Source organism: Mytilus trossulus, chromosome 9, assembly GCF_036588685.1.
Source record: "Mytilus trossulus isolate FHL-02 chromosome 9, PNRI_Mtr1.1.1.hap1, whole genome shotgun sequence".
Classification (NCBI taxonomy): Eukaryota; Metazoa; Mollusca; class Bivalvia; order Mytilida; family Mytilidae; genus Mytilus; species Mytilus trossulus.
In genome coordinates this window covers 64,858,289-64,880,902 of record NC_086381.1, presented here as the reverse complement: position 1 = coordinate 64,880,902, position 22,614 = coordinate 64,858,289, and the positions used below count along the sequence as shown (strand labels likewise).

The 22,614-nt window shown below is 32.5% G+C and overlaps 2 protein-coding genes across 2 annotated transcripts in view; one reads left to right on the top strand and one right to left on the bottom strand.

Annotated features, from left to right (window-relative positions):
• Positions 1 to 609: 609 nt before the first annotated feature.
• On the bottom strand, positions 610 to 10,582 carry LOC134684135 (E3 ubiquitin-protein ligase TRIM63-like). Its single transcript, XM_063543416.1, has 2 exons — positions 10,475 to 10,582; positions 610 to 1,971 (listed from the first exon to the last, which is right to left on the bottom strand). Exon 2 carries the CDS (start codon positions 1,968 to 1,970, stop codon positions 1,209 to 1,211), a length of 762 nt encoding a protein of 253 aa, XP_063399486.1. The 5' UTR covers position 1,971; positions 10,475 to 10,582; the 3' UTR covers positions 610 to 1,208.
• Positions 10,583 to 16,089: 5,507 nt separating this feature from the next.
• LOC134684854 (dynamin-binding protein-like) overlaps positions 16,090 to 22,614 on the top strand; it is a 41,751-nt gene continuing 35,226 nt past the window's right edge. Inside the window, exons 1-2 of the mRNA XM_063544165.1 lie at positions 16,090 to 16,196; positions 21,962 to 22,247. Coding sequence (XP_063400235.1) covers positions 21,962 to 22,247 — 286 coding nt within the window. The 5' untranslated portion in view covers positions 16,090 to 16,196. The remainder of the gene's footprint in view (positions 16,197 to 21,961; positions 22,248 to 22,614) is intronic.

Sequence of the window (22,614 nt, the reverse complement as noted above, 5' to 3'; positions counted from 1 at the left end):
TCTCGTTTCTTGTTTTTTATATAGATTAGACCGTTGGTTTTTCCAGTTGAGTGGTTTTACACTAGTAATTTTGGGGCTCTTTATAGCTTGCTGTTCGGTGTGAGCCAAGGTTCCGTGTTGAAGGCCTCACATTGACCTATAATGGTTTACTTTTATAGATTGTGATTTGGATGGAGAGTTGTCTCATTGGCACTCACACCACATCTTCCTATATCTATATAAATAATCTTTAGAAATTACATAAATCATACAAATAATTCTTAATTCATTGTTTCAAGTTTAACATGTTCAAATGATTTGGTAGAGTCTTGCATAACCTGAATATGATACAAGTAATGTACTGCTGTTCTTGTCAAAGAAGACACCTTCATAACAAGTTCCTATATCCAGATCATCTGGCAGATTTAAAAATTGTTTTGTTTTTTTACCGTCGGCTGATACTATTTGAAATGTCCTATCAGAAGAATTTGAAGCGAAAAAATGTCCATAGTTATCAGCTGTGACACCAGAATCAGCAACGTTCAACTTCCAGATTTCTGTACCATTATCATCGCAGCATGCTATGAAACTTTCGTCAAAATCTTGTAACAAATTGTATCCTTGTAAAAACATAAATAGCCTTCACTAGATAGAAAATCTACTGGTATTGTTCTGATGAGCTTTCCTGTTAAATCAAACTCTAGTATTCCTGTGTGTTTTGCAAGGACATAAAGGTTGTCAGCGTGGTAAGATAAACCACAGCAAGGCTTTCCTACTTTTATTTTCTGTTTGACGACGCAATCATCAATATTTACAATGTTTATTGTTTTATGTTTACAACATGTTACGGCTACGGTAATTGAACTTATCACAGCCAATCCATAAGGAGACATGTCGACATTTATTGATTTCAATAACTGTTCCTCTGGATTATGCACTAAAATCTCATCGTTATTATAATCTGCAAAAACCAGTCTTCCATCATTGATAATTGCACAATCTTTAATATTTTTACCGACTCCAAAAGAAATCTCGCGTATTAACTTCAGTTCTGTCTGGACAATATATCTGACTGCGGTCATCGGTACATTCAACTGTGCTCTTTGGTGCTCCCAAGCGTCGGTCGTAAGCTGACACGGATTTCGGACAACATCTATCATACCAAAACCTTTTAAGTCGGATACCATTTGTGTAAGTTGCGGATCAGTAGATAGTTCTAGAACGACCTCCTAATTAGCTACGTCTTGGTGACAAATCATTGAAACCCATTCGTGTTCTTCTGGCAACTTTTCACTGAGACTTTTTGTTGCTAAAAAGACTTGAACATCGGATAATGATTCTTTTAATTGATGGATTGTTTTTCCAAGTTTTTTTATGTTTGCTCCTCTTTCTTTCAATTTTGCCAGAAGTGTGTTTATTTCGGATATATTTTGTTCGCTTTTAAATTCCAACTCCTTTAACAAATCCGATTCAATATTATCAAGATGCTTGTTTATCTGTTTTCTTAAAGATTTAATTTCTCTTAAAATGTTTTTTTGTTGGTCTCTAATTGTATCAATGTTTCGCTGTCGATGATTTTTAAGTTCATCAATAGTATTGTCTAGCTCCTTGGTCCCCTTTTCAATGTCAAACAGTTCTGTCGATGTCTTAGCATTACGGGCAAGTTCCTCGATAGATTTTAGGTTTGTGCATTGTTTATGTTTTCCCGGTACACATAGAGCACAAGCTGTGACGCAATGGTCAAGACAATAAAACGTTAGTCTCTGATCATGTTCTTCACATTCTTGCTTAATTAATGATGAAACCGATTCTATCCCTACGTACTGACTTACTGGTAAGGTCTGATGTTTCTTACTTGCTTTGTTGACTTTGTGGTCTTCTAAGCACGAGGAACATAGTCCATCATCATAGTCCATACACCAGCTAACAGCAGTCGTAGTTTTATATCTTGCTTCACATGGACCACATAGCTTACCAGTAGAAGATGCCATCCTGAAAATAAATAATTGTCTTGATTGATGGGTTTGTTCATATCGTCGTAACCATGAGCCAGTCCTTCCATCCCTGAATGTGACTTACAGAATTAGATTTATTACCAGGTATATACTTCATAAGCAACACGACAGGTTTCATGTGTGGAGTAGGATCTTCTTATCCTTCCGGTGCACATGATATTAACCCCGGCTTTTGTAGAGGTTCGTGTTGCTCAGTCTATAGTTTTCTGTGTTGTGTTTTGTAAACTGTTGTTTGTAATTTTGTCTTTTGCCATGGTGTTTAAAGTTATCAGTTAGTTATTGAATTATATGTTTAAATGTCTCTTTGGTATCCTACGCATCCCTTTTACTTGTACTGTATATGTAATACAAGTAACTAATACCTGTCGTTGAATTTTGTTCGACAACACTTACACTCACGTCATTTTTGTCTCTGATTTAATACATCTCATTGGCAATCATACCACATCGTCTCATTATTTTTAATTGTGTTGGAGGATATTCACCGACCGGGTTTGTGTCAATGCAATAAAAGGGAAATATGAAATGAAACAAAAATTAGCAACAACTTCAGTAAAATGAAACTGAAAAATACAAAACGCAAATTCTCCCCATGGATCTCAATATGGAAGTTTGGATTTGATTTTAAAACACCCCTATTCATGCATCGAAGTCTTGTGAAAATCAAGACCCATATAATATAGGCCACCAATTAAACCCCATTCATATCTTTCTCAGTTATCATGGTTATCACATATACAGTTTTTGCATCTTAATTTGACCTAAAAGGGTAATATATACAGACATGCATCTAATAGAAATACGAAAATTACTAATCCATTGACGTTAAATAGGTTGGTGAAATTGCAACCAATTGATTCATTCGACAAAACGGGACCCATTCTGATGGCACATTTGTGTTAACCTTCATATAGGAATAGATCCCTCCCCATGGCCCTCTTTTTTAATTTAGATGTTAAATTTAGTGGTTAACATTAGGACCTTAGATTAAACCTCAAAAAGCAAGACTTACACCATGCATTTTCTACATAACAAAATGCCTGCGTCAAGACAGGAATATGACAGTTGTTATCAATTGTTTGATGGGTTTTATTTTTTTATTTTGCCATTTCATAAGGGACTTCAATTTTCCTTGGATTTTGCCGTTTCACGAATTTCCTATTTGAATGCCTCTTGAATTTTCCTTGGATCGAGTTCGATAATTTCGTTATTTTACTTTCTATGTTACATGAGGTGACATTCAATTCTTACGATAAATGAGGCCCCTCATGGGGGGGGGGGGGTCCTAGTAATCACATAATCACCATTTTTTTGCCAATATAATCACATAATCATTAAATATTTGCTTATCTTTAGTAATCAAATAATCATAAACTAAAAATACAGTCCTAGGTAATCAAATAATCATGAAATATTTGGCTTAATAATCAAATAATCATTAAAAAAACGGCCAAGTAATCACATAATCAAAAACCCCATGAGGGCCCTCATAAATTAGTTTAGTAAATTGGCAATTTTGATGTTGTACCATGTTTGTCATAGCTAAGCTTATTTAAGGTCTATTAAATGTTATAATGTTCGTATATATGTTACAGTAAATAGGTGAAATTAGGAATTACACGTAATTACTAAACATTTCAGTAAATGCCTGTAATTACTAGCCAATTTAGTAAAATTACATGTATTTACTAGTTGTTTCAGTGATTACTGGTATTCACTGACTTTCTTTGTCATTTTTACAGAACGAGAAAAAAGAAAGTGTAATTTATGTAAGCTAGATATTGGAGATGAATTTCATTACATTATAAATTGTTCACATTTTACAGAAGAGAGAAATAAATTTATTAATCGAAATGTTAGTATAAGGCCAAATATTATAGTATTTACTGAAATTATGTCGTCTACAAATAGGACAGATCTCATTAATTTATGTAAGTTTATACGAATTATAAACAAGCGAGTGTGTCCTCCTGAATAAGTTCTTTTTGTCTTTGTTGTATATATTGTATATTTATGTTTATGTACTTAATATATTGTATTATACATGCATGTCTTCTCTGTACCTATGTATTTGGTGATGAGAATAAAGATATATATATACAGCTATTTACTAACTTGATATTTTTGTTTTAAAATTAAAGATATAATCCAAGATATAAAATAAGAAAGTAAAAGGGGAGGTATTTTAGGGCTGACTTAATTAAGGATTAATGAATATAAAGCACATCTTTAGTGGTTGTGAATCGAAACTGAAAAATGGTTGTTTTAAAAGTATTGAAACTCACTAAATACCATTTGCAGCATGCAAGACATTGATATCAATCCAAAATTGAGATAAACATTTGTGAGAAGTTTATAGGCAACTTTGTCAGCTCTTTTTGATGATAAACATTTCATAATGCCAAATTTGGTTGATTAATTCTTAAAATCTCAAAAACTCTTTATATTGCAATCTCCATCAAGCATACTCTGCTTTCTTCATTTGCTTTAATATTTTAGTATTAATCAATTTAATCAAAATCAATCATATTATGTCCTTTTTAACCTATTTTTAAATTACTTTACATTATGTTTGAAAATTACATTTTAATTGCTCTGCTCATTTTGGGCGCCGTGATTGGCAAATAAAATATCTGTTGTTTGATGTTGTTGTTGCATATAAACTTGCCCAATGACATAAGTCAAATTCCTTTTACAAAATAGTAAAACGTGAACAGAAGCTTGACTATAATAATGAGATTATTTTCAAGAAGTATATTTTGTGAAAATAAAATCAAGTTTTCCCGTATTTTACTTATACATGGACTTATATGCCAGTTAACATTACATTCACATTGTGGTTAAAGTTTTTAAAATTTTGATAACTTTCTCAGAATATCCTGGATTTCTACCAAACTTGGACAGAAGCTTGTTTATGATCATAAAATAATATCCAGAAGTAAAATGTGTAAAAAAAAATCCCTTTTCGTATATTCGTATATTCCTTATAAATGGACTTTGTTTTTTCCCAGTTAACATTACATACACTCTGCGGTTAATTTTTTTTTTAAAACATTTATTAGATTTCATAAACCATCCTGGATTTTAACCAAATTTGGACAGAAGCTTCTTACAATACTAGTCAAAAGATTTGATATTTCCCCCCATTTTTGTTGAGCCTGCGACTAACAGCTAAAGTAGGCGAGATACTGGGTTCTGCGAAACCCTTACAATTTTAAATCTGAATACATCGGTAACATATCTCCAGCTAGGAGTGGAATTGAAGGTCACATGAATACGCATTCAATGAGGTTCAATTATTCACTTGCAAGTGCAAAAATCATCAACCATGTTTCTCTGCTTATTTTAGTAAAATAGAACCAGATTGACTGCTAAAAGTGAATTATAATTTCACTATATAATTTCCATTAATGATTTAACAAACAAAAAAAATCATATTTAATTTATTTTATATCTCGTAGCTAATGCTCTTATAACAAAAAAAAAGGTACATTTTAGGCTGATCACTTTTTAAGAGTACTCACTGATCTTCTATATCTAGAATTACCATAACTTTTGACCCTTTTACCATATTACAACATTGTTTTTAACAGTTAGTAATTAGGTGTCAAAATTCATTTTAAAGTTAGTAGTTACTGGTAATAACTGGGCCGTTTCAGGAATTACTTGTATTTACTAAGTACACGGTGGGTATGGTTGTCCTGCGAGAGAACGTACTGTGATGGTGATACGGTCCTGACGGGTGCTGGTGGATCCTGATTCTGTGCTGGTGGGTTTGTTTACATTGTATCAGAACGGCAATAAAACGACTGTTTTGTTGCTTAATTTTTCTCTGATGCGTCATAAGTACCATGCAAAGTATATTACAACAATATTATATTGCAAAAGTCGTGCAAGTACGTTAAACGGAATTGTCCTGACGCGGTGCTGGTGATAAGAAAAACGGTCCTGGTTCTGTGCTCCTATGTCCTGGTTCTGTGCCTTTATATTTTAGTTAAAAGTGGCATATATTCAATATCATTGATGCTGTACTGTATATTGAATAATTAATTATTGCCTTCTTTTTTGAAATTTACATTGTTGTGAATCTGTTTACTGTTATTATGAAAGAAAAAATACCCCTATTTTTTTTTTTATTATTTTTTAATTAACTGTAATCTTATTCATTGGCCTGTTAATGGAACCCTTCTTGTCCCCTTTAAGATAAAGAAAATATGTTAACGATTTTCGGGATTACGATTATTTTGCAAGATCACCAAAATACTTATATAAAGTAGATGATGTGGTATGTTTGTTGTCAATGGACAAATTTCCATAACAAACCCCAAAGGAAGTATGTGTTAATAACCATACGCCATCGTAACACCTTCAACAATAACCCATTACATAAAAATGTAAGAAAAAGCAAGGTTACAGTGAAAGTTTTAAGCTTGGAATGGTTTCCCGTAAGATTAAAAAGTTGTATTTTAAAAGAAAAATTAATCTTATAGCTATCAAGAATCACTTGCTGTATCTGTAAGATTTTTTTCAACATAACTTTTTTGTCTGAACGGTTATCAGTTTTTTTTTCGAAAGTTAGATAGAACACTAAAAAAAATCACTATTTTATGAAAGGGCAGACTAGAATATGTCAGAGAATGAAGACGAGATAACCTAGAGAACACTAACAAAACTAAGATTTCTTAGCTTTTTCATTTCAAAATTCCAAAATAAATAAAGAATTACGGGGGAGGAAGTGAACAATGTGTCCTACTTTACTATATTTAAATATTTTTATGAATAAAAATTCAATGTGCCTTAATTATAATTGAAAATGAGTAAATGGAAAAAATACCTAACTAAAATACACTTTTATTTTAATATTGGTAATATCACTTTAAGCTTTTAAGTTTTGTTTGTCAAACACACCATCTCTGTAGTAATGACTCCTTACTAAGATATTTCACTTCATCCATTTTTTCTGCATTTTTTTATATTGTAAATTCTTAGTATTATTATATAAAAATGTAGCCTTAATTTATATTTAAAAAAAACTGAATCTAAAGCCAAATATATCAAACATTTTTGTTTCCCTCTATCCGTTTTCAGGGACAGTAACAATCAACGTAAACACGCCTGGAAAGTAAAATGCTTACTCGGCTGTCTGTAATCGACCATTTTTAGACACCCTCCTAAAAAACAAACCGGGGTGGGGGTTCAGAGATGCAAATTAACTACTTAGCTCAATATTTTATCTTTTCGTGTATGGTTTATGACCCCTTCTGTGGCCTGTCAATTACGAAATGTGCAAACTGCAAAAGTATCAAAACAGCACAGACAATGAATAATAGAGACATAATTTTGTACATATATCAAGGGGAAACTTCTTACAAAGCATTATTATTTATAGTTCATTATTGTATTTAGTAGAAAAAGAGAATTTGGTGAAAATAAAAGCACTATTTTTGAAGAAAATTCACAAACCTTTGTACAAAGATTTTTGTTATGTTTAGCATGGGATCAACGCAAGGGTACATTATCCTTAAAAATCTATTTAAAAGTATTTAAAACTAACGTTTGCTTTGTTAATTGTGCATTTCAAAATTCCCCAAGAGTTACTGGGAAATAGAAATATAGTCACTTGGTCTTCTCCAGACCGGCAGTAAAACGCTTGCCGAAGTGGGGCGTCCGATTGGCTGTGCGGGATGTATCAAGTTCGCAGTCGCGTCCGGTCAGAATGGAGACGTTAAATCACACGTTAAGAACCCTTTCAACAACTCTTTGAGGGGTCCGTAGGTGGCCTGCTGCAAGGCAAAATTTCTGTTTCTATCCAATACATCCTCATTTTCCAGTGACAGTCCAAAATTCCACGACCATTGGCCTCTTTTATTACAAGACCTACCTATTTTATTTATTGTGAACTTGCTCTCGTCCTGAATATGCATGAAATATTTGCCACTGGACGTAAAGCAACCAACTATCAATCAATCAATAGCTTCATACTACCAATTGAGTTTAAAACAAGTATATAAGTTAAAAAAAGAAATTCTTAGATTAAACACCTACATTTAACTTTAAAATGTCATAACAGTTTAAAACAATACAAATCTACACACACACACAAACTGGCTTAATTTCAAATGGTTATCAACCTGAATCGCTATAAGATCATATAAGCTCACCTGTGTAGAGGGGTCGTGTGAGGTTCATGTGTTGTTTTGGTGTCCGCAATTACAAAACGATCTTTTCTGAAATTATACTTGACCAAATGTTACCACATGATTTTTCAAGAGTGAATCTAGAAAAAACAATATCCACAACAAACATGACCACTGTCTGTCAAAATGTATTCGAGTTTTTAGTTACAGCCGATTCCATTGAGTATGTAGGCAAACATAATATCTTTGGTAAGCTTGCTTGTTAGCTAAACCGTACCCTCCTTTCGAAGTAGCCTGGTCCTACAGATAGAAAGATGTGTCATTTGTCGGACTAGTATACTCTTAAAGTAGGGTAGATTACATAACCTAACAATGACTTTTCTGTTCATCAAGCAATATAACCAAAGATATTCCCTTTGTTTTAACACTCATTGAAATTGGCTTTAATATTGCAAAAGTTCAAGCAATTAGGGCAAAACTTTCCGAGTAAAAAAAATCAAAATGTCTTTCCGAGTAAAAAAAAATCAAACTGTCTATCTACCTTGCACATTTCAGAACCTTCAGATCAGATAACGAAACTGGGTCCAGCAACATTTATAAGCAATTTAAGATTTTGACCCTCACAGTTTCCATTCACCTTCCATTCATGATCATTAAATTGAACTGTAAAACATTTCTTGGTACCTTCTTTATTCCTTTATAAGTCTTATGTAAACATAATTATGACAATATAAACTGAGCACAAGATGCACTGCACACTTTTAATGTTCTGCTTCATTTAACATTAAAATGTGAACTTAAGTTTTGAGACTTTTTTAATCGACGCGATTGAGATTTTTTTTTATATGAGAACATAGTTTATCTATTAGTTGAAAATGCGGCTTTGAAATAGCTTTCAGTACCTGCGAGCATTCGTTGTTCAATAATGTGTGTCTTTGTGTTATTATTTAATGTGATAATTTGTTGTGTTGGTACAGCACTGTAACAACGAAGGAGGAAATGAGGATCGAGGGTTGGTTGGGTGGAAGTGGGGAGGGGTATGCGGAGCGCTGACAAACATGTCTATGCGGCATGGGCTTTGATCATTGTTGAGGCATCAATGTAAGGGGCATTTAATATCTTAATAAAACTATTCTTATTTTCAGATACTAAACTATATTGTTCTCTGATATTGGACGAAAGATGTTGCCCTTTTATGTAATTATGTTATACAAGTTACGATCATTTGAAAACACATATTAAACGGCCAAATGGATGCACAAGAGCTAATATAGGAGTAATAGATCCTATTGACAACAATTATCTGCCCAATTTTATTGATTTTGTAACATTTGTTTCAAATATGACCAACTTCTTATCCAAAATCACCAGCACCGTATCAGGACCCACCAGCACAATGACAGGACCCACCAGCACAGTATCAGGACATGAGTAAATTGAAAAAATGCTAAATTTTAATAAATTGCAATGTTTTTTTACAAAATAGTTTTGTCGTGTGGATTGCGGTATAGAAAGTGGACTCTATGAGCATTTTTGTTTTATTTTTTCAGTTCGAGATTTTCTGAAAATGAGCATTTTTGTGTTACGCTTACTGAAACAGTTTAGAGGGTCAACTTTTCAATGGTTTACATATGAACCCATAAGAAACAAAATTGAAAAATCTCAACTGTTTTCTTCCCTTTTTTATGAGTGAAAACGTCAAAAATCATCATTTTCGTCTTTGTTTACATTCTTTCGTTGATCACCAGCACCCGTCAGGACCAAATCACCAGCACAGTACGTTCTCTCGCAGGACAACCATACCCACCGTGAAGTACATCGGGAAAAACATGTAATTCCTAAATTTTAGTAATTACATGTAATTCCTAAATTTTAGTAATTACATGTAATTCCTAAATTTTAGTAATTACATGTCATTCCTAATTTCACCTATTTACTGTAACATATATAAGACCAGTGTCAGAGGGAACAATATATTATTATATATTTAATTGATCCAACTTTTTGTGTACTATACATATGTGGATATCTATTTTTCTTTTTTTCTTTTTGGGCTGCTTGTTTGTTATCTATATCAACCACACTTGCAATAAAATGCATTAGTATTAAAAAAAACAACATACTATAGATTCTTTATCTACGTATTCTTTAAGAACTTAAATAGTTCTCGTTTAACTTTTTTTTTTTTTTATCTCATTGTTTGTATTGTATTATGAAAAAATTATTGATGTTGTAATGTTTATGCCCTTTGGGGCCCATAATTGGAAATAAAATATCTTATCTTATCTTATACTGGGAAATAATTTCTTCTTCTCACAGTGAAATGGAAATGTGTGTACTTACCTTTGGCAGGTTTACGTTTGAGAGAAATACCCGAAACCAAAACTGAAATGAAGTCAGTCGACAGGGAAGTATATTTGATATAAATCTGCCGACACAGGTATTGTTTGGTTGAATGAATTTTAAATCGTGGTGCAGTTATCTCCCGTTTAGCATTAAAACTCAACTGGATGCATATGACCAGCCGCAAAATATCTAAACGGTACCAAAGCAGTAAGAAGTGTATATAGAGTAAAAGTTTCAAATGCATATTTGGTATTAAAATTACCAACAAATTAAACATTTCACCTGACATTTGAAAGGATATAATAAACAATTTAGTATCCAGTCTTTAGCATAGTTGGCTTGATTGCCAAACTTGTCAAATTTTGAAAAAATGTTATGTCTGTATTTTAAATTATATATATTTTGTCTGATATAAATTAGAATTGCCTTCCACTGCTATTTTCATTAAGTATTTATTTTATACAACTATATATGTAACCATGACATTCCATTCATCTCGTTGTTCTTGTATATATGTTATTGTTGTAATTACTAGTTGGTTATATCCTGATGGGGTCTTGAGAAGTAAAAGTTTTAAGTTTTAATTTTCAAGTTTAGACTACATGAACCTGCTAAAGAGAGTAAGCCCCTATAATTACAAAGATATATGTACGGAGGAGTTGTGCTTGATTTTTGGATGATGAGGACATAATCTTTCAATCTGTTTAATTGATTTTACTGATGGTGTCAGAAACTGTTACATTGTTAGTCTAGTCCTTTGTTAGCTTTTGTATCATGACATCAGACTCGGAATTCTTTTAAACTTAGTAGACTGTTTATTGGGACTGTACTTCCACGCAGTTGTTTAACATCTCAACTGTCACCGTGCACCTTTGTGAATTTAGAGTTGTGCAAATTCACATCCTAAATAACTATTTTTATTTTGGCATATCTTTGGAGTATTTGCGCCGTGTTTGGAAATTTTAAGATTAATCCAGCATTCGCTAAATTGTATAAATTTCAAGATTTTGATAGAGTCTTAATTTGAATTCACATGATTCATTTATCATCGTGCAATTACCGAGGAAGATATCTGTTATCCGAAATATCTAACATATTGTTCGTTTTATTGTGTTTTTGGTGATGTTGTACCCTTTTAGACTTGTTATATATTATATTTTGTAGTGTACTGCATCATGTTTAAATGATCCAGCGCCTCGTAAGATTTATCGTTGACTATTTATATAATTGAGCTGATCTGTAACAATAACATCTACATGCCTTATATATCATGTACTGTAGTACCACACGACCACCTGGGCTTCAAAATAAAGCTTTCAGTGGCCGTGTGTTACCTTTCACTGTGCTTAAACGGCCGTGGGTAACTTAAGTTACCCACAGCCCAATATGGCGGACTCCAAACTCTTTGAGATGATAGTTGATACGAAATCTACTTTTTGCAACGTTTTTCATGGTCTATGAAAATATTGATAGGATTTTTGAATAAAGAAATCACTTACCATCACTACAAATTTGTTAAATTCGACCTCACTTTAGCGCAAGGCCAACTTTTAAAAAGTGCATAAGATGTCCGTAACTTAAAAGTAAAAAATAATCAGACTGTCCGTAACTTTATTTTTGGATGTGGGTAACTTTTTTTCAAAATTATAAGATTAACAATTTCAACACTTAAAGGACAATAAACACTATCAAACCCCTTAATTATAACATAGATTTATACAACAACGATATGCTTCAAACTAAACAAGAGAAAAAAGCAAACCAGAGTGTCACGGATTTTCCGTTAAATTTTTAAAAATTATTCCCTGGATAAACGTGATCTGACGGTACGGAGAAATTTCTCTAACATTCTTCTATCTTTATAGATTGTTCACTGATGAGTCCTTGGCCTGTATAGCTGCGGAAAAAATTATATCCGTTTCTTTGAATAATTTCTGAATTGTTAGCCAAAAAAGTATGGTACCTTCACTATATCTAGTGTGATGTGAACAAGTGTCAGTTTATAATAGCAATAAAGGTAGATTTAAAATCTCCTAAAAGTTTCATTGGCCTCAGGGATTCAATAAGATCGGGTATCAAATCATACATATCTTCTTTAGAGGTTTGGACTGATTCATCTATGTATTTCTGCTAAGAATTGACCTCCGAACTTGTTCTCCTAAGGTGATTTTCATATGTTCACTATTAATGTAAATTTTACAGTTAGAAATGGTGAGATTTATAACCTGCATGTCATGATTTATCATCTAAAACTTTAACAGTTAACAATCTATAAAGCCAGTAGAATGTAAGATACATTATTTTGCCGTACAATTTTCTACATAAGAAAATGCCTGTACCCAGTCAGGAAAATGGCAGTTGTTATCCATTCGGTTGAGTTTTGGATTTTTCAATTTGATAAGGGACTTTCCATTTTGAATTTTCTTCCGAGTTCAGTATTTTTGTAATTTTACTTTTTAATGCCTGTACCGAGGTAGGAATATGACCGTTGTTTTCCATTCGTTTGGTGTGTTAATTTATACTTTTGGCTTTGCCATTCCATAAAGGGCTTCCTGTTTGAATATTCATAGGAGTTCGGTATTTTTGTTTCCCTAAAAGATTTATATAACTTTTTAATTAATGAACATTTCTTTTGTATTCATGGTATTGTAATTATATAGGAGCAAACTTCCTAACCGAAGCCAGGCGGCTCCATCTTGGGCTGTGGGTAAGTTACCCACGGCCGTTTAAGCACAGTGAAAATGCCACAGCGTCGCTTATTTGACGTTTTTGACATTCACCATTACATGTAACCGTTTTTTGCATTATTGCGTTTTTGAAACGTATTTATTTTGTTATAAAAACATCTAAAACTTAAATTCGGAATATACTTTTTCTTTCAAATGTTTTTTTTCTTTTTAAATGTTTTTTTTCTTTCATGTCATTTTTTGTTAAAGCGAATGACAGAAACCCAACAACAACAAAATTATACATGTATATACAAAATTAATATCTTCAGACAATGGAGAACATTATTATTGTCCTTTCATAATATGTTTTTACTTTTTGGATTCTCGGAGGTCGAGCCTTAAAATTCAGACAAATAAGACAACCCATTGTTGTGTTGCTGCCCCTGAATTGGTATTTTTGTTGTTGCCATTTTTGATTATTATCTTGTTTATTATTATAGATAGAGATAAACCGTAAACAGCAATAATGTTCAGTAAAGTAAGATCTACAAATAAGTCAACATGACAAAAGTTGCCCTTTAACAGGGGCGGATTTAGGCGGGGGCGTGGCGGGTGTGCGCCCCCTAAAATTTGCAAAGTATGGGTTGTCTTTAACTTGTTTCAGTATCAGAAGAGATCATTCCTTCTTAACACTCAAAGTATATAAAACAGTCAGTTTAACCAGGGACTTTCTATAATAAGTATCTTAGTAACAGAATCAACGTGTTTTCTTATCAACTGACCTACGATTTATTCAAGTTCTATAAATATTATATACTTCAAAGGAAGGTGTCTGACTGAAAAATAACAAAAATCAATAGCAGTTAAAGTACAAAAAAATGTTACAATGTATTTGGCGTTTTTATAATCAATTTCTTTGATAATCGAAGTGCCGAATTCTGTATACCGTATTACATGCATGGCCACAAAATAAAAATAACTTCGTAAATGCAACTCATTCTGATTTTAGTGGTTTGTGGCGAACACAGTATTTCTGAGACTACTATAACACATGTGTTATAGTAGTCTCAGAGTATATATATAAAGTCTGGCACGACCTCCGAGAATCCAAAAAGTAAAAACATATTATGAAAGGACAATTGAAAATCACGGCGAAAAGTAGAAATTTTCGTTGGCAAAATCTAATGCTAGTCTCTAGTATTGGTCATGTGAGCTAATGTGATCTGTCTTGTCTCACTTTGTTTCCGTCGATCCGCCCGTCTATCTCAACTCTTTAACTTTCAACCGTCCTAACCAAGTTTGTCGAGGATGGTGTTATGGAGTTTGTAAATAAAACGAAGTCTTGTTATTTCTTATTAGAGATGAAAAATCTGTAAGAAATATTTCATATTTCAATAAATAGAATAAAGATAAATATTATACATTCATAACAAATATTTCATTTCTGAATCTGCATTGAATTAGCCCAAGCACAATTTTAGATTATATATTTTATCATCTTAAGATTTACAGCTTATCGGTGTAATAAAGAAAAAACAAATTATAATTGCAGCAAAACATGTAGACAGAGCATGTTAACTATTTTGTAAATTGCTGTCCCTGACTATCCTAAGACCATCATAAGACACCTCTTGTGCAGTCCTAACTTTATGACCAACTTTAAGTCATTCTAAGTAAGGACCACTTTGAGAAACCCACTAAGCCTATGAACCCCCTAAGATATGTTGTAAGACCATTCTTAGACATGTCTTAGTCCTAAAATTTATTTCCCTATTTTTCAGCTTGTTATGTCAGCCCTCTAAGTGATTGTTTGTCCTCGTTCTTGTGATGGTTCCATGCAGGTTGGTTGTGGGTATATGCCTTCTATCCATGTCATAATTGCACGTTAATTTGGTGCAGGCATCTCTCTATGGTGCGCTTTCCAGGGCATGAATTTTAGTCTAGTATTTGGTATTTGTGGGACAGTTTTTGTCTGTTATGTAGAGTGTTTATCTCTTGCTTTCGAATGAAGGCATTTTTTTTTGGTGTAGTCTCATTAAGGGTAAGCCATGGTAACTTTAATTGGTAATTTGGGCCATTCTTGGAGAAGTCAAGACATTGTATACTTATATCATGGATTTTCCTTATTGTATATAATCAGCATAATTTTAAATGTAAATTGCATAAAATTTCTCAAATTGCAACTTTTATTATTAAAATGAAACAAACAATATTTCAAGAGAAGCAACTTTGCTGACAATTGTTTTTATTGTAGATTTTTTCTGATTTCACAACTGTATATCATAAAAATTGTCATTTTTAATTAAGGAATATAATGTTAATGTTTTATAATAGATGCATTCTTTGTATAATTTTTAATGTTATAGTTTCATGTAATTCTGTACAGAATGGCTCTCTTTTTATATTTATATATTTTTACATTTAATGTAATGTTGTATTATATATTAATGAGAGATGAGACTTCAATAAAATATTGAATTGAATTAAAAATATTAAAATAAAAATTCAACACTTCCCTAATTACATGTTATTTACATTGTTATAAAAACACTTTAAAATTTTTATCTAAATTCACATTTCGCCTTAGTTCAATTCCCATATCACCTTAGTATTTTTTTTACCTTTTTTACCTGGAATTCACAACTATTCTTATCATTTAGAAAAAAATAATAGGTCATTATCTCACCAATTTGTATAAAAAGTTGTTCATGAATTATCCATGTTATAAATCATGATTATGGAATTTGAAAAAAAAAGGTAGTTTAAAAAAAATGTATACAACTCAATCTACAAGTCAAAGACCGAGTTTGTTCACTTTATTTGTATGAATAATGGTGGGTCGAGTTTGTTTTATGCCAACTTTACCAGCAGCGTGGCCGTCTTCTAGTCTTGCTCGGTCGGCTTTGGGCCGAAAAGACTGGGACGAATTCATATTTCAGTTATCTCCCCTTAGTTGTGTTGCCTCAAAAATGGCGATTGTCAGTAAAACAATAACACTGGAAATATTACAAATGAAAACTGTTGTCCTCTGACCATAGAAAGCATCAAAGGTTAAAACGTAATTCTGAGCTCATTGTTTAACCATTCAAATGATTTTATTGTTCTAATGCATCACGTGAAATCAAGTATGAGACTGTCTCTCCCGTTTCCTGACGAATTTTAACTTTGCGTGCTTAAAACAGTAACATAGTAAATAGATAGTGCTTTAAAAACGCCCTCCCACAACTCTCCAATCAGTTCAATGAAAACAACTTACGGTGCCTGCACTGTGTAACAATACAGATACATTTTCCCCACGGCATAGGTTCACACACACCACAAAAATGGCACAATTTCCCACAAACCTTTTTGAGATAAATTATTTCTGTCACACTTTGTGTCTGCAGGATTTTACTTATTTTGCTGCTGGCTGTATTTGAAATCAGCTCATCATGCCATTCAAGAGGAGGCGGTATCTGATATACTGTTAACCAACTTACAAATTTATGTATTTACATGACCGATGTCTTTAGTCTTTAGAAGTGTCAACTTGACACTATAATCTCTCTGTAATTTGGATCACACTGGTAAATTTACATCACTTTTGTATAAAACTCATTGGTACATTTGTATTTATGATGTGGCACTGCAGAAAAAAATATATTTATAACTAAATAAATAATTAAATAATTAATTACCCAAAAAAAATTAAATTAAAATTGAATAAATAATTAACCCTTATAAAACCTTAACTATCTATTTTGTGAACCTTCCAGTATCTTTAATAAAGACCCCTAACAAATGTTGAATATCTTCTATGTGATGTTTGTAATTATCATTTTCTGTTGTTGCTAACAATACTTCAGATTCAAGTGTTAGTTTTGCGGTGATGAAGTACAAATGTAGAGTGCTGAGCGGAGTTTTTCTCTAGCCTCCTCATAATTTTCACAATCCAGTAGGTAATGGTCAACTGTTTCTACTTGTCCACAGCTGCATTTGTTGATGAGTGCTGGGCATATTGTTGATTTGTAAAAGTTTAAATTGCAATATCCTGTTCTTAGACTAGTAATTATTCTATATATTTCAGTTGACGGCTTGTCTTTTGGAAGTGTATTTTTTTTTGTATATCTTGCTTTGTAAATATTGGAATGCTTTGTACAAAATGTATTTTTTCTGCCTCCTGTGCTGCTTTTTTAGCTAGTTGGTCTGCTAGTTCATTACCTTGTATGTCAGGGTGTCCAGGGGTCCATTCAATGGAAACAATGATTCCTTCAGATTTAAGTGCCAATATACCAATTTTAATATCATGAATAGTTTTGCCATAATTATCTGATTTCCAATTTAAAGTTAAAATTCCAATTGCTGATTGGCTGTCTGAGAAAATTTGGATGGATTCAGTGTTTTTTCTGTTGTTTGGAATTATAAGAAAATCTATTACTAGCTTGATAGCTACTAATTCCCCTAATAAAATAGATCCTCTATTGGAAACTGGCTGGGTTAACTCCACATGTTCTGTGCTGTTTGATATTAAAATAGCTGCCCCAGCACCACATGGACCTGGATTTCCTTTGCAGGAGCCATCAGTGAAAGCTAATGTTGTATTATTTTTAAGTTGATGTATTTTTTCCAAAATATTTTTTTTTCCCTGAAATGCTTGTTCCTCTGATCTAGACTTTGAACTTCCGAGATTTTTCCAATACTCTGGTGGTGATTTTGAGGCTGCTAACCCTCTGAATTCAAATTGAGACTCTATACAGTCAGAATCAATCTCTGTTGACCTTTTCATGTCTTCAGCCTGTAATACCATTCTTCCAATTGGTGAGATTATTTTTTCAGGTTCATTTATATTTTTCCAATCTTCAAAAATTTGTTTAATAGGGATAGTTATTTTATATGATTTTATTTTTATACGACCGCAAATTTTGAAAAAAATTTCGTCGTATATTGCTATCACGTTGGCGTCGTCGTCGTCGTCCGAATACTTTTAGTTTTCGCACTCTAACTTTAGTAAAAGTGAATAGAAATCTATGAAATTTTAACACAAGGTTTATGACCATAAAAGGAAGGCTGGTATTGATTTTGGGAGTTTTGGTCCTAACATTTTAGGAATTAGGGGCCAAAAAGGGCCCAAATAAGCATTTTCTTGGTTTTCGCACTATAACTGTAGTTTAAGTTAATAGAAATCTATGAAATTTTGACACAAGGTTTATGACCACAAAAGAAAGGTTGGGATTGATTTTGGGAGTTTTGGTTTCAACAGTTTAGGAATTAGGGGCCAAAAAAGGGCCCAAATAAGCATTATTTTTGGTTTTCGCACAATAACTTTAGTTAAAGTAAATAGAAATCAATGAAATTTAAACACAATGTTTATGACCACAAAAGGAAGGTTGGTATTGATTTTGGGAGTTTAGGTCCCAACAGTTTTGGAATTAGGGGCCAAAAAGGGACCCAAATAAGCATTTTTCTTGGTTTTCGCACCATAGCGTTAGTATAAGTAAATAGAAATCTATGAAATTTAAACACAAGGTTTATGACTATAAAAGGAAGGTTGGTATTGATTTTGGGAGTTTTGGTCCCAACAGTTAAGGAAAAAGGGGCCCAAAGGGTCCAATATTAAACTTTGTTTGATTTCATCAAAATTGAATAATTGGGGTTCTTTAATATGCCGAATCTAACTGTGTATGTAGATTCTTAATTTTTGGTCCCGTTTTCAAATTGGTCTACATTAAGGTCCAAAGGGTCCAAAATTAAACTTAGTTTGATTTTAACAAAAATTGAAACCTTGGGGTTCTTTGATATGCTGAATCTAAAAATGTACTTAGATTTTTGATTATGGGCCCAGTTTTCAAGTTGGCCCAAATCGGGGTCCAAAATTAAACATTGTTTGATTTCATCAAAAATTGAATAATTGGGGTTCTTTGATATGCCAAATCTAACTGTGTATGTAGATTCTTAATTTTTGGTCCAGTTTTAAAATTGGTCTAAATTAAAGTGCAAAGGGTCCAAAATTAAACTAAGTTTGATTTTAACAAAAATTAAATTATTGGGCCTCTTTGATATGCTGAATCTAAACATGTACTTAGATTTTTGATTATGGGCCCAGTTTTCAAGTTGGTCCAAATCAGGATCTAAAATTATTATATTAAGTATTGTGCAATAGCAAGTCTTTTCAATTGCACAGTATTGTGCAATGGCAAGAAATATCTAATTTCACAATATTGTGAAATAGCAATTTTTTTTTTAATTAAGTGTTATCTTTCTTTGTCCAGTATAGTAAGCAAGAAATATCTGCAAGAATTTTTTTTTAATTGGAGTTATCTTTCTTTGTCCAGAATCAACTTAAATCTTTGTTATATACAATATACCATGTATATTCACTTTTTACTACCAACTGATAAATTTAAATAATCTTTACCATTCAGTGATAACAAGCAGTTTTTTTTACATCTTAATATTTTATGATGTATTTAAATGAGTAGTAATTGTTGCAAACTCCATTAGAATATTTTAATTGAAATTAGTTTTGGAATAAGGGAAAGGGGGATGTGATTAAAAAATTGGGTGCAATTTTTCTCATTTGAAATTTCATAAATAAAAAGAAAATTTCTTCAAACATTTTTTTGAAAGGATTAATATTCAACAATAGTGAATTGCTCTAAGAGAAAACAAAAATTTTAAGTTCATTTGAATACATTCATTCTGTGTCAGAAACCTATGCTGTGTCAACTATTTAATCACAATCCAAATTTAGAGCGGAATCCAGCTTGAATGTTGTGTCCATACTTGCCCCAACCGTTCAGGTTTCAACCTCTGCGGTCGTATAAAGCTACGCCCTGCGGAGCATCTGGTTGCAATTTGTCTGATACCGGCTTCTTCTCTTTTGAGGTCCAGTGGTAGTATTCCTGCTACTACTTCTAAGGCTTCTATACTAGCTGTTGTTGGTTGGTTGAGACATAAGGCTAGTCCTTTCCTTTGAATAGCATTTAATTTATTTATATGGGTGTTGTTGTTGATTTGCCATACACTGCTAGCATATAACATTGTAGATAGCACTATACTTTGATATATATTTGTATTAAGATTTTTGTAGATACCTTTGCTATTCCCTTGATGTTTCTGATTATCCCTAAGGATTTTTGTGCTTTTTGCTCAACAGTGTCTATGTGTTTGTTGAAATTACATTTTTCATCTAAAGTAAGGCCCAAAATTTTGGGGTTTGGATTGTGTTTTAATTCCTTTCCTTGTAACATTATCTTGATGTTTTCTTTTGTCATACCATTTCTGGAAAATACACAAAATTCTGTTTTTTCTATACTAAGGTTTATTCTCCATTTTGTTGACCATTCATGGATAGAGTCAATATCTTTTTGTAACTCCTTTACTAGTTCATGTTTGTCTTTGCCTGTTTTCCAGATTGTCCCATCATCGGAAGACGAATACGAACCTAAAACATATGAAATTTGTAATCGGATGCGGAGAAAAAGAAACAAACCAAAACAAAAATTGGATTGAATGTGATACTTGTCAAGCGTGGTGGCATTCAAAATGTGCTTGTATTAGTGAAAAAGACGCTATTAAATATACAAAATACAATATAAAATTCGTATGTGCTTTCTGTGTTATTACTCAACAAAAAGAAACATGATATATTGCAAAATGTATGGGTTTCTGTTGACAAGATTGACAATTTTCAATGATGCTTTTTAAAATTGTCTGATAATTTCTTTAATTTGTGTCAACTTTGCTTTATTTTTATTCATTTACCACATGTGCCACAATATGTAGAGAATGTAAAACCAAAAAATCACTGTCAGATTAACAATAACATATACATGTATCTACACATAGAGTGAAATAAAAAAAAATAGTAAGATAAAATAAAAATTTGTCCTGCCTGCCTACATGGCCTAGGCCTTTTTATTTTTGCGTATAGGGAAACTGATATCAATTTTTGTAAATCATTTAAATGAGGCTTTTCTAAAATTTGAAGATAAAACTATGATAGAAACTCCAAAGACATCATGGTCATGAAGGTTGGATTTGTAAATGAGAAACTGATCTTTGATACAGGAATTACCTTGTGAACAGTCACTGAACATGGTGAACTACAATGTAAACATGATGAACAAAATTGAGAATGGAAATGGGGAATGTGTCAAAGAGACAACAACCCGACCAAATTAAAAAACAACAGCAGAAGGTCATCAACAGGTCTTCAATGTAGCGAGAAATCCCTCACCCGGAGGTGTCCTTCAGCTGGCCCCTAAACAAATATATACTAGTTCAGTGATAATGAATGCCATACTAATTTCCAAATTGTTCACAAGAAACTCAAATTAAAATAATACAAGACTAACAAACGCCAGAGGCTTCTGACTTGGGACAGGCGCAAAAATGCGGCAGGGTTAAACATGTTTGTGAGATCTCAACCCTCCCCCTATACCACTAACCAATGTAGAAAAGTAAACGCATAACAATGATGAAGCTTGTTTAAGATCTGCATGATCTGGCTCAGCATGCTCAGTCTGTTGGTCTAGTACAAAGCAGCATTAACACAAATGTATTTAGATTGCATTCGAAGATGGATGAAAGATAACAGAGAGACAGTCAAATTCATAAATTAAAAATAAACTGACGCCATGGCTGAAATTTAAAAAGACAAACAGACAAATAATAGTACACATGACACACCATGGAAAACTAAAGCAAAGCAACACGAACCCCATTAATATTCTCGTCATGAATATGCATACTTATGTGCTGCTGGCCATGGACATTTATAAGCAGCCAGCCATCATCAGATCATTATTATATATGTTAAACTTATTCTTTTCAGATGAAGCCTAGTTCATCAGAATATATTGGCCATTATGTCAGAGCAGTTTATGACTTTGAAACTCAACACCCAAAGGAAATAAACTTAAAGAAAGGGGACATAATCAAAGTTACGAAAATCATTGACGGTAACTGGTTACATGGAATAAATAGAAATGTAGAGGGGAATTTCCCCAGTAGTTTTGTAGAGAAGATCTCCATGCCTGTTGTGACTCCAGGACAAATGGTATTTGGTGCTATTGAGAATTTCCCAGCTCAACAAGATGGGGATTTGGAATTCAGAAAAGGTAAGGGCTGTTCCAGAAAATACTATGTCCCCCCCAGGGACGACACTTTTTTTTAACCCCCACCACCCACAGAAATAAAATTTAATTAGAACAGCACTCCCTTTGCATTTTGGTTTTTCAAATACAACCACCCACATAATATTTAAAAAAATTGCCTTCCCTGGGGGGGACATAGTTTTTTCTGGAACAGCCCTAAATGTATATACTGTAACATGTGTAAATTCCGAAATTATTGCATGCATTTATTAATATTGCGATTTTTTTCATTTTAGACTACAATCATGACAATGCGATTTTAATTTTTGTGATATTGAGAAAAATCCTGTTTTATTCACATACAGAATTTCAAAATGAGAATTTCAATTAT